Source organism: Pempheris klunzingeri, chromosome 12, assembly GCF_042242105.1.
Source record: "Pempheris klunzingeri isolate RE-2024b chromosome 12, fPemKlu1.hap1, whole genome shotgun sequence".
NCBI lineage: Eukaryota > Metazoa > Chordata > Actinopteri > Acropomatiformes > Pempheridae > Pempheris > Pempheris klunzingeri.
In genome coordinates, this window is record NC_092023.1 from 19,558,670 (window position 1) to 19,570,893 (window position 12,224).

Genomic DNA, 12,224 nt, shown 5'->3' on the forward strand with positions numbered 1-12,224 from the left:
CGGTGTTCTATGAATATAGTATATGGGATTTTTAGTTGCTCCCTGTTGTAATAATGCCACAATGAAATACTGTTCTATTATCTCCGTTTGTGTTTTAGGTGTCACTCAGTTCAAGTTAGACTGGATACATTTTTCCACTCTTTCTTTGTGTAGACTTACATTTAAAGATGATTTATTTGTAGTTGACTTCTCAAGCCATGTTCAAGTCAACAAAATGTGGTGCTCTTTACTACCACAAGGGGACGTTATTCATCCATAACTGATCTGTACCGCCAGGATCATCTGACATATGTTTTCTCTGTGTCCAAGGCAAAACTGGAAAAATCCTTCTGTTTGTTTAGTAGTGGTTTTAAAATGAGGGTTTATGCTATATTAAAGAAGACAACATTTTTTTGATGTGCTATAGATTAATTCAATGTGATTGTGATTCTCAGCTTTCTCAATTTTCTGCACAAAATGCTTGGATTGCCTGCTTAAACACACGCTTCCATGTGATTAAATTGTTTGGTTTGGTGGGTGGGTGACTCATGATGATGAGAGCGAAATGCCATATTTTTTTTCTACCCATTAACTGCATCGTCCCTGAAATCACTTTCAGACTCTCACAAAGCTGATATCTGTGGACAGCCTATGACTTCTACTGGAGAGAGTAATAGCAACAAAAGAAGAGTGTAAATAGCATAATAATATGCTCATCGTGCCATGTGGTATTATGCAGATGAATTTAGTACATGCCTGGGCAGCCCCAGTGAGGGCTTGAATGGGGAGGATTAGAACCAGATGTTCATTGGGACCCGGTGGCCAGCCAATAGGGAGGAGGGCCATTTGGTCTGAGGGAGGAGCCCAGTCTTCTCCTCTGAGCCCAAGATTTATTCTAACAGGTAGTTTGGAAACCAAATAGGTTAACAGCAGCGGCGACAGCAGCAGCATCAGCAGAAAGACAATAACTAACAGAGCGGAGGAGCGCAGTCTGAGCGGGGACGCTTCTTTGGCAGCGTTGTTTTTCTCTGGATGCGCCCGGACGCCGCTCTCCAGCATGCTGAGCAGGAAGGGGTCTTGTGCGGGGATGATGAGCGCTGCAGCCGGAGTAGACCGCAGCAGGGTCGGGGAGAGGCTGCAGGCTGCTCTGGCCGGGCTGCAGGAGCTGCATCTGCTGAAGGACAGGCAGAGCGACATGGTGAGCTGGGCGCTGAGGTTGGACCGAGAGGAGCCGGTCACTTCTGTCCGCGCAGGCCCGGAGGACCCCAGGGCGATGGGGGCTGAGGAGCAGCGGCTGGACGCGACCCTGACAGCCCTGAAGCAACAGCTGGTAGGAAGTCATAAAAATCAAAAGCCATAAAACAGAATGAATAAGATATTACTTTGGGGAAATTGTGTGCAGGCCGTAGTTAATTGTCACCCTAATATTTGCACTTTTATTATAGTCCGTATTTCTAATGATGGGACAAACACTGGACTCAGATGTTCTTTGTTAATAGACAGTTTAATTGACCTTGGATTAAAGTGGTCAGCTGATGCTCATGTGCATTCCGTCTTCAATTATTGCCAGACACACTTTCATGCTCTCAGCTGGGGGTAGGAAGTGGGATAGGTGTCATAAATCAAGGTTCACTGCAGGACCAAGAGGAATTTGAGTTGTGTACGTGCGTGCACGCAGTGCGTGTGCACACCGCAGGGGGGCTAACCTCAATCATTAACCACTAATGCTAGGGAATTAAATCAAAATGGTGGTGTGTTTTTTAAAAGTGGATAGTTGGCTGTGAATGACACTCCGTGAGAGGCCCATGAGAGGCCCCTGAGTGCTGGAGACAACTGGCTGTTTGGAGTTTTTCCATGACAAGCTTTTTCCAGGCATGTTGCTGTTATAACCTTTAACAGGAAGTGCAGGGATTATGGTGCTATGCTTGACTTGTAGTAAAACTGAACAAATGCACAGAAGAATACATTGTAAAATGCTCAGACTACATAAGGTTTGAATCGAGTTAACATTCATGCCAAATAGAGCCAGTGCACACTCACTAGAACCCATCTTTAAAGAATAACACCACTAGACCTCATGGTCCAGGATCACTTTCCAAGAACTCTTCATTTGCTTTAGTTTAAAAAAAACTAACCTGATCTTACAAGAGAATTAAACACTAAATAAAAGGTGGATTTTGCAAGCAGTGACCCCCCAGCCCTCATTTTAAGAACAACTGTAACAGTAAATCCCCAGCCCTAACTGCAAAGCAAACAGTCCTTCACCCCAACCCCCAAGCTTTCCTCCTCTAGTAGTTTACACAATGGCCAAGCCCTCGCTGTGGGGGAGAAATGAGTTACCCACCACTGCTTCTTCCATGCCCCCCCATGTCCTGCTGGGGTTAATAATCAGCCACAGCTGAGTCGCTTTTGTTTTCCTGATGGCTGTACATTAGAGCATCATTGATCTGAACAACAGACCTCATCTAGAATTACAATTATAGCATTGCTAACCTTCATCCTGATTTTTCTGCTTAATTTTCTTGTTCATACATCTGAACAGAGAATTTCCGTGCAATTTTATGCACGTGTGTCCATGAGGAGCTTTATTGTCCCTCTCTTTTAATTCCCTCCTTTCCCTGAGAAAATCTAATAAGACTTAGCACATGTTTTGGTGGTTGGCTAAAATGTTGCTGTCTGTTTTACAGTCTCGTCTTCGGAAACAGGATGTTGGACTGAAGACTCACTTGCAGCAGTTGGACCAGCAGATCAGTGAGCTGAAGCTTGATGTGAGCAAAGCCTCCACAGACCAGCTGGAGAGTGACAGCAGGCCAAGTTCAGGTGTGTAGGCACACAATCACACAAAAAACATCACAATTGTATTGTTTGTAGTGATTGACAAAGAATCCATCCAAGCCACCATGACATGATGGTAAATACTCACAAAGACACTCATGTGTGTAATCGTTGCTGCTCTCTACAGGATTCTATGAGCTCAGCGATGGCGGCTCCTGCTCGTTGTCCAACTCCTGCACCTCTGTGTACAGCGAGTGTCTTTCGTCCTCCCAGACAAGCCTTCTTCCCCTTCCCATGAGTCCTGCTAATTCCTACATCAGCCATCCATCACAAGTTGATGTATGCCGCAGGCGTTCTGCTGATGAGAGCACCACTCAGCCCAACCCTCCACAGAGGGCCACAGGCCTCCATCTGGGCAGCAGCAGGATCCGAGCCAGCACTACTGGCACCGAACACACACGGCCCAGACCTGTGTCAACAGGTAGCCAAGTCTCTCTTGTACCAATGGGAACCATGTAACTGTTGTTACTAAGCAATTAAGTGTGAATTCTGCTACATAATAATATGTAATTTTTCAGTGTGATTTGAAAGGTTAATCAGTGTTTCTGTGTTGTTGATCAGGTGATCTTGAAAGGATGATGGCTCAAGGGCTGGACTACTATAAAACAGTGGATCCAAAGAAACCCTCTATGTGCACAACCCTGAAGACCTCCACAGCGGACCCCAAGTTCCAGAGCAACCTAGTGTCTCGCAGTGGGACAGAAGTGTACCACTACCCCAGCCCCCTGCATGCTGTGGCTCTCCAGAGCCCAATCTTTTCTCATGGAGGCCACCCAGCCATACCTGGACTTCTAGAGGGCCAAGAACCCCCAGTGAACGGTTCTGACACCCTCCAGAAGGCACAAACAGGCTATGAGACCAAGACAATGGGTTACATTGACAAGCTTCTCCTTCGAAGCTTGAGCAAAATCCAGAATGCAAAGGGCACAGAGACTCTGCAGACCCACAGAGACTATAAAAGGAGGCCCACTGAAGTTGTAACTGTGTATCCTGAAGTGTCACAGAAAGAGGTGTCTGTGATGCAGCCTGTTCAAGCCCAGACCACAAACATCATCCCACTAGATAGCGAGCAGAAGAGATACTGCATGACAAACTCCAGCCAAGAGATAGCTGATAATACTAACCACAAACAGTCAGAGAGAGCCCCGGAGGTTTCATACCGGTACTCCTATCCTGCTGCCATGAGGGAGTACAGCTCTGATGAGGTCACCACTTCATCTCTGAGGAAGAATGATAAACCCCGAGGAGAATATGGTAGTGTAGCAAGAAGCAATTCAGAGAAAAGATGTGAGGATAATCCAGAGTTAAGGCCACAAGAGAGGAAGGGTCATAAGCAAAGATTGGTTGTAGCTCACAGCTCAAGCACAGAGGAGAGTCAAAGCTTTGAGGTTCATTCTGGGCAAACAGCTTCGCCTGAGTTTGTCCATGCCAAATTTGTCCCTGCTGGATCACAGAGGGTCAAGGTGAGACAAGCAGACCGTAAAACCAAATCTGTGAAACTGAGAAGAAAAAGCAGTGAGAAACCTCGAGCAGTGAGGCAGCAACATGGCTACTCCTCCGGTGAAAGGACCAGAGAGGTCAGTGGTGGAACCAAGGGGGGAAGATCAGGGAAAGGAAAAGTGACCCAGAAATTCACCACCTGTCACACAGAGGAGCACAGACAGGGCTCAGGCTCAGACTCCAGCCACTGTAGTCCAGGATTCATATACACCCACAAGGTCCACCCTAAGCCTCATCCCATTCCTGCTGTTACGAAGTCCAGCAAAAGCCGAAGGCTGCAGAGCCTGGAGTACGAGCAGCCTGTAGAGCAGAGGAAGAGGAGGCAGGGGGCTGCCAAATGGCCGGCTGATGTAGAGATGATCCAGGCCTCATGTGCTCAGCGTCAGAGGTCGAAAGAGCCCCATTATCAGGCACCACGGAGCATGCAGATGGTGCGCAGTGCGAGTGCCAAGTCAGGCCAGTGGATAGGACCTCCTCGCTCCTTCCAATCCTCTGTGTCCTCCAACTCCTTTCTCCACAATCTTAATGTGAGATACCCACCAGCACCCTTCCACATGTCCACCCACTACCCACCCAGATGTGAGTCAGAGTACTCGGCCGAATGCGCCTCTCTGTTTCACTCCACCATCGCTGAAAGCAGCGAGGGGGAGATGAGCGATAACACTACCAACCGCTTCGGAGATAGTGAGTCGAGCCAGAGCTTCCTGTCCTTCTCGGACTCTGACAGCAGCCTGTCCCTGGATGAGGAAGACCAGGTGGACAGCCACGAGGATGACAGAGGTCTGGTGTGGGCTGAGGCTGCTCTGGGGCCCACCGCTGCTGGACAGCCCCTCCAGCAGCTCCCACGCCCGGAGCCATCAGCCTGTCGCATCAAAGCTTCCCGGGCCTTGAAGAAGAAGATTCGTCGGTTCCAGCCTGCTTCCCTGAAGGTCATGACCCTGGTGTAGCAAAGGTCCCCCAGGGCAGGACGAGAACTGTTGGTAAACCTGTGGGAAATGCTTTCAAAACAGTTTTGAAAGGTCTCACCCTTAATCATCACTGGCAAGCAGCAATTAAACTGGACAGCATGTATGCACTGATTGCTGTAAAAATCAGAATTTACGATGGTGAACCTGAAACTGCATTGTATAAAAGCTTATATAATACAATTATTACACGTACACTTAATTTGTAAATACTTACATTGTTGTAATTAAAGTTTCTCATAGCATGTGGCTGCATTTGACTATTTCGTGGAAATTTCTGTCATATAACTGTATGTACCAGAGAAATAAAACCAATCTTTTTACATTTCTCATTGCAAATGTTCAGTTATATTCTTAAGTCTGCTCATTGATTAGAACTATCCATATTATTCGTATTAGAGTAACCTTATTTATCATGTACTGTTTTTTTTTATATATCCTTAACTTTTCCATTTATCTTTACACAGCTAATATCACTGTCCTTTACCTGACTCAGCTACGTTCTGAATTTGGTTCAGTTCAGTTTTGCAACGTCTCCTCTGCCAACTTCTTCTGGTGACCCTATCAGACACGTTGAAAAAAATCTCCACTTAATCCTCACAAACGTCCCGCTGAGGCTGACCAGTTTAGCACAGACAGCACTAACGACCCCTTATCTGGTTTCCTGACTCTTCCCAGCTGTTGGCTTAATAAGTTGCAGCTTCAACAATCAAACCCAGACAGTCATGTGTAATTAGAGGGTGAAACTTATCAGCCTTAAGTCATTTAAATGTAGGTAAACACACTTGCACTGAAGAACTAAAACACTCAGTCACACTCCTACAGTTTCACAGACATCAGACATTAAGATGATGGTAGTAGAAGCTCAGGTTTCTGAGGACAGACTTGAGGTTTTAAAACAGTTGGTGTGTATGGCGAGGGGCGCACGGGATTTAGAAGGAATGGCAGATGATAAGAGGCTCCTCATTTCTGAGCTGTCAAGAAGAGATTAGACAGTGGGCAGCTGCACAAAGTTGCCTAATAATCTCATTTCCAAAATCTGCCGTGGTATCTTTCCATTAAAATTCTTTCAAAGACGGGGTGAGCAAAGGGGCACTCGCAAAGGTAAGTAGACCAGCGACTGGCCTTCCTAACAACAGCACTCTCTCCCATGGTCATAAATAATAATGACCTCTCCCGTTAGGCCGCCACTGTGACCTTAAAGTTCCCATCTAAGAAGCTTATTTTCAACAGTTCATCATATTTTCCTTTGAAGTTGTGCTCCCTGCAGACTCGATCACTATGGAGACTCCTGGATCATTCATTTATTAATTTTCTCTCCTTTAGCTAGAAATGGTTGGTTTGTTTTCAAAGAAGAAAACACATAATTCTTTGAATAAAAGTGCTCACTAATGTTAATTCAGCAGCATTCTTTTCTCCATTCACCAAACACAAGACAGGTCGAAAGGCCAAAAACCCCAACACACATCAAAGATAGCATTTCAGGTTTAACAAGTTACTACAATTGAATTCACTCATTAGGATTTGTACATCCAGCTGACCTCTGTCCCCTCTGCAAGAGCGAGTGGTCTGTGGGATTAGTGCGGCTGTTTTCAACCCAGCTCAGAGGGAGCATGACAGGCGCTGGACTTGTCTTTGATGTTGACTATAGCAGGGCCGTGTCGGCTTGACCTTGTGCGCTTGCTGACCCTTCCAGCTGTAGGGCTGGTTCATCTCTAAGAGCACATCTCCCCACAATAGAGAGGTCAGGGGCCTTTTTGTACCCTTGCTGTCTCTGAGCTTGTCTGTTTTTGTGTTAGACATGTCCGTCATTTAATTCCTTTGGACTCATTGTTTGAGTCCGTTGTAAGAAAATAAGTCCACCTGTCCACTGCAAGCTCCCTTTCTGTCAAGGTTTGTCCTTCCAGAATAAATACATTGGATGCTTTTTGCAGAATCGGTGCCTTAACAACTGCATGATATTATTGAATGTTGGATGAAGATGATTCAGCTGGGGAATGAGACCTCTGGGGTGTTGAATTGGAAGCCAACCTTTGCAGCAGGTGCACACCTGCAAATATGATTTGGTCGTGATATTTTATAGGGTATAAAGTTGAGTGCAATGGGGGGGATCTAAAATACGAAAATACTCCCTATGGATGGCTGTCAAGTCAAACTGAGGAGCTACAGATGCCGTGTGGGATCTCATTACACAAAAGTGCTCTGACTTTGACATCATATACATGAGAACACATGGGCAAACGGTCGCATCTAATCAAGATCATACAGCTGACACCACACCTGCCGACAAAAAGTCTTAACTGAGGCCTTTTAACAGAGACAGACACTTGACGACTTTTTCACAGAAACCCATGATTGCAGTTAAAAACTTTGAACACTGGCAGAAAAAGTAATAATAATGTATCCAAGCAACAACGGTACTGGAAGTGCTTGGTTTGAATAACACTTTGTAGCTTTCCTCACACAAGCTTTCCATACCACACTGCAGTAGAACATTGTCAACGTCTAGTGCGGTATAAATAGGTGGAAGTGTCATGCCAAACTACCCTGAGTACTGGGACAGGTAAACACTGAGGTAATGCAGAGAACGCATGCCTCTGAGCTGCTTTGCACAGTGATCTTATTACACATCAGGTCACTGTGCTCCTCTTTTCTTCTGCTTGCACGCATCTTATTTAATTAACAAACATTTTATTCAAATCTCCATATCTACAGTTATCCAAAAAAGGATGATCTGATCAAAATGCGGAAACACATTGAATTGTTCAGTAGATTTAACAATTCCATGTCACATCTGTAAAACAAGAAAAAGATTGCAAACAGATGCAAGAGCAAGCAAAAATTGAGTAAAAATAATAAAGGGTGTGTCTGAGACAGGTGCTAATTAAACTTTGACTTGGTTCACATTAGGTCACAGTTGGAGGAGGGGCTGTCCTCTTAGGTGTGCATGAGGTAATCCCAAAACCCAACATGCACCAGCCCTTCCCAGTCTGTCTCCACGCTCAAAACACATAATACCCCATCAAGCTGTCTGTGTTTTCTTTCTCCATCATGGTTTTTTCTGAATTATTCCAGCAGTCTGTTGCAGCACGTAATACTCCGTTTCTTTCTATTTACATTGAGCATAACACAGCTTATCTTGTGGTTATCTTACAGTTTCTTGTCTGTGTATCTGTGTGTTACAGTCTCACATATTTTTCACTGGATGCTCTTGAGGCCATGTTGTTTCCTTGATGTGAAAACTGGAAAGAGGGTGCTGGGCCTCCGATATGAGCTTTGGATTCACTATGTTGACAAGTGGGAGCTCAGAAACTCATTACCACCCTGATGAGAGGAGCTTTCCACTGCTACCCACAATGCACCCCTAGAAACACAGAGGAGGTCATGCTTTTCCGGGGCCCCATGAAGCAAGAAGGATTATCTTTAGATTGACGTTTGCCACTGAATCAGATCATGAAAACATTTGAAGTTACAGACAGAGTCAGTAGTGTCTGGACAGAATCGTGTAAGCTGTATTGCAAGTTTTACTGTTTTCAGAATTTTGTTTCACCTGGAAAATATGCTGAGGATTAAGTTGAATTTCAGCACTGACGCAGTAAGCACATGAGAAAAAGGTCTGCAGGTACAGAGTAGCTTTTTTGGACTGCATTTTCTATGTGGCAAAGTGTACTAGCTAATAGTGTACTAGCTTCATCTATAGTGAAACAATCGAGATTCACCCAGGTCCACTCCAACCCTTTGCATGGGGGATGGGCTCTATACTTTGTGAGGTGGCTTTTGTCCCTTTGCTTACTGTACATGTGAATGGGGTTGGACCGGAATGTCCAACCTCATGAATGTCAATTGTCTGAGGCCTGAGTCGAGGAGCACGCTTCTCTGGTTGTGTAGAAGAGGACAATAGAGTTAGAGAACGGAGAGATGAGGAGATAGAAGGCGAGGGAAATGAGCAGGAAGAGATGTGCTACCGGAGGACAAGTGTGAAAGACAGAGAGCAATAGAGACAGAGCATGAAGATGAAGAAATCTTAGAAAAAGCCACAGGGAGATGCATGATGTTCCTCTCCTGCGAGGCTTAGCTGGCCCTTCCTAAACCACCACCTGCTCCTCTTTAAGCACATCCTGTCATTTAATACCTAATCCCTTCATTCACTCCAGTGTGTTTACTAACCATTGTCTCAACTCTCTTCAAGCTGTGGTCAAGAGATGGTTCAAAAGTTCGCTGTGTATGGGGAGCATGCACTCACAGTAACAGAGGGCATTGTGAGAGTGTTCGCCCCTGCCAAGCAATTGTCTGAGACAGAGAGAAAACCTTGTGCATGCAAGTGAAGGAGTCTTTGGGCTCTAGCTTTTGAGGCTACTTCAGTCAGTTATTTTCTTTGACGTGAACAAACCAATATTTGGGGACAGATAATTGGACTACAGTGCACTTTAACATGCCCTGTATTACCAGTCGATGTAATATAAAGATAGGGATGTTAATTTCAATCTGCTGGCATGTGCTACTACAGCATACTGTATGTTATATTACAAAGGTTCCAACATGTTTTTTTTAATAATAATTTGCCTATTCTGTATACCTTTTATAAGGCTAAGAGTCTACAGCCACACCAGCACCAATGCTAATAAACACAATTAACTTAAGGTACAACTGTGGCTGATGGTGGTCTTGCAGGTATTTGGTCGTCAAAGTATTGGACTAATTTAAATTTTGATTGGCTCAAGGCTGATGCTGCTAAACATAAACTATCAAGTTAGTAGCTAATACAATTCATCCTGGGGGGGAAATGAATGCCTTTAAATGTTTTGACAACACATCCAATAGTTGTTGAAATGTTCCACTCAAACCCTCAAATTTTGACATTATGGTAGCTCTAGGTCACCAAGGTGACAGGGTTCATCCTCTGGGGACCAGGAATGAATGTCATCAAAAATCCACCCAAAATGCTGAGATATTTCAGGATCAAATCCACCCACTGACAGATATTTCCATCCCTGAAGCATCACTCACATGTCTAAAAACCACTGTTGTGTTGTGTTCGCTGTCTCTAGGTAAACAGGAGGCACATGTGCTCTCTCAACTAAAAACAGTCTGGCCACAAGATTATACAAATGACTTGGATGTGAAAAGATAAGAGTGGTAATCCAGTAATCCTCAAAATGTGTAAATTTACTCTTATTTGGCTGAAACATGTTGGTGCTACTTGAGGCTCAAATTTGATAAAAACAGTCTAGCCTACACAAGAACAAGCTTTCATGCTTGGCTAGGCAAAAATAATTACTCGAAAGTCCCCTTGCAGCTAGCCAGGACTCTACCCAAAGTGTTCAACTTTCAAGACAAGACATGAGCTCGCGAGGAGCACTGGCAAGTGCACTCATGACGACGCTTCAGATGAATACATTGCATTTCCCCTTTTATCAGTCCCAGTGTCTCTGTGAGGATGTCCTGGCTGTTTTATGAGCAGGATGTCCTGTGTCAGCTCAGAGGACTGCTTCTCTTTTGTCAAGCCTCAGGCTCTAAACTACTAAATGGAACCGCCCCGGCCACACATAGCCTCAGAGAGCTGTAACTATCTTGCTTTATCTTGCTTTTTTTTCTACTGCAGGGTCTGTCAGCTGGCTCGCCAACAAAGCCACCTATCCTCATCATGAACAAAAACAAGCCTCGACTCTTCTGAAGTGGTGTGTGTGTGTGAGCTCTGAAGGGGGACATCAAAAGAGCGGCGAGAGTGACAGCTGGTCCTCCTCTTGGTCAGGCCCCCTGATAAGATCAGAGTGGCAGGAGAACATGGGACCCCACAGGTACCTCCCTCCCGCCCCAGCACCCTCCTTGCTGCTCCCATATGGCCTCTAACAAGTCCCTCACCTACCAACATGTCAATTCCCTTGTGACTCTTCTTTTTTGCCTCCCAAAACTTGAACATCAGCATCTACAGCATGTATTTCTATTGAAAGCCTGGGCTATATCCTTAATCACACAGCTACATGAGCATTTCGTCTTTGTTTTCTAGCAATTTCTGCTCTTCACGCTATTTGTCTGCCCTTCATGTGTGACTGCTCCCCTTCAACAAGATGCCATAAACCTGTTGGGTGTGTGCTCACAATGACCACTTTAAAGCTGGGGCTTCCTACAGCTCCAGGCCCAATGAACTCTATTCTAACACCAATAAAAAATGTTTTAGACTTTGGGCAAAGACTCCCGCTTGTCTCTCTCCAGTGCATGTGCTGCGGTTATAGACGGGCTCAGCTGGTACGTCTTAAAGGGTCAATATTCTATTAATTTTATGAGCACAAGACAGTTTGGTAACCTCTCAGCTTTATGGCCCCTTGTCCTCCTCCTCCTTTCACTTCCATGATTCTTTTTAATTGCTTCTTCTCAATGCAGAGGAAAAAACATGATCAGTGTGAAAATAATGATCTAAATTAAAATGAAAAAAAATCACATGCAGACATTCTTTTCTCCAAAGCATAGACCATCCAATTAAATTTATTTCAGCTCGGGGGAAATTGCTTGTTATGGGGCAAACTGCAACATTTCCTTGGGGTCAGTAGTTTGCTGTTTGGCTTGTTTGCCATTGTCTCCCAGGTATAGTTAGTGGTTAGCTTGTGTTCCCCCATCTGAGACAGGTCCCAGCTCGCAGGTGCAGTGGAAAGTGGAAAATTGTGGAACATAATAAGGCTCTTTCCTCAACACACTATGACACAGAATCATAGCGCAGTATATCTCCTTTCTATCTCATAGTTTTGCATCATTTTCTATTTAACTGTTTTTTGTCTCAAGGCAAAAAGCTGACATGAAACCGCAGAGCAAACAAACATAATTTCAGCTGACTCCACACCAACACATTGCAGGACACCCTGAGGTCTTGTCTCTGGACTGATTTGGACAGGCTGGCCCCTGTCTCAGTGCAGGGGTCAGGGGTCATACAGGGAACAGACTGATCCACCA

At 44.9% G+C, this 12,224-nt stretch overlaps 1 protein-coding gene across 1 annotated transcript; it reads left to right on the top strand.

The window, feature by feature from the left end:
• The first annotated feature begins 1,036 nt into the window (after window positions 1–1,036).
• On the top strand, window positions 1,037–5,452 carry dact2 (dishevelled-binding antagonist of beta-catenin 2). Its single transcript, XM_070841339.1, has 4 exons — window positions 1,037–1,309; window positions 2,667–2,799; window positions 2,942–3,235; window positions 3,376–5,452. Exons 1-4 carry the CDS (start codon window positions 1,037–1,039, stop codon window positions 5,259–5,261), a joined length of 2,586 nt encoding a protein of 861 aa, XP_070697440.1. The 3' UTR covers window positions 5,262–5,452.
• Window positions 5,453–12,224: the final 6,772 nt, after the last annotated feature.

Bases quoted from the DNA above. Each gene is read 5' to 3' on its own strand.
- dact2 (XM_070841339.1), top strand. From the start codon at position 1,037: ATGCTGAGCAGGAAGGGGTCTTGTGCGGGGATGATGAGCGCTGCAGCC. The intron at 1,310-2,666 runs GTAGGAAGTCAT...TCTGTTTTACAG, and splicing joins CAGCCCTGAAGCAACAGCTG to TCTCGTCTTCGGAAACAGGA. The intron at 3,236-3,375 runs GTAGCCAAGTCT...GTTGTTGATCAG, and splicing joins GCCCAGACCTGTGTCAACAG to GTGATCTTGAAAGGATGATG.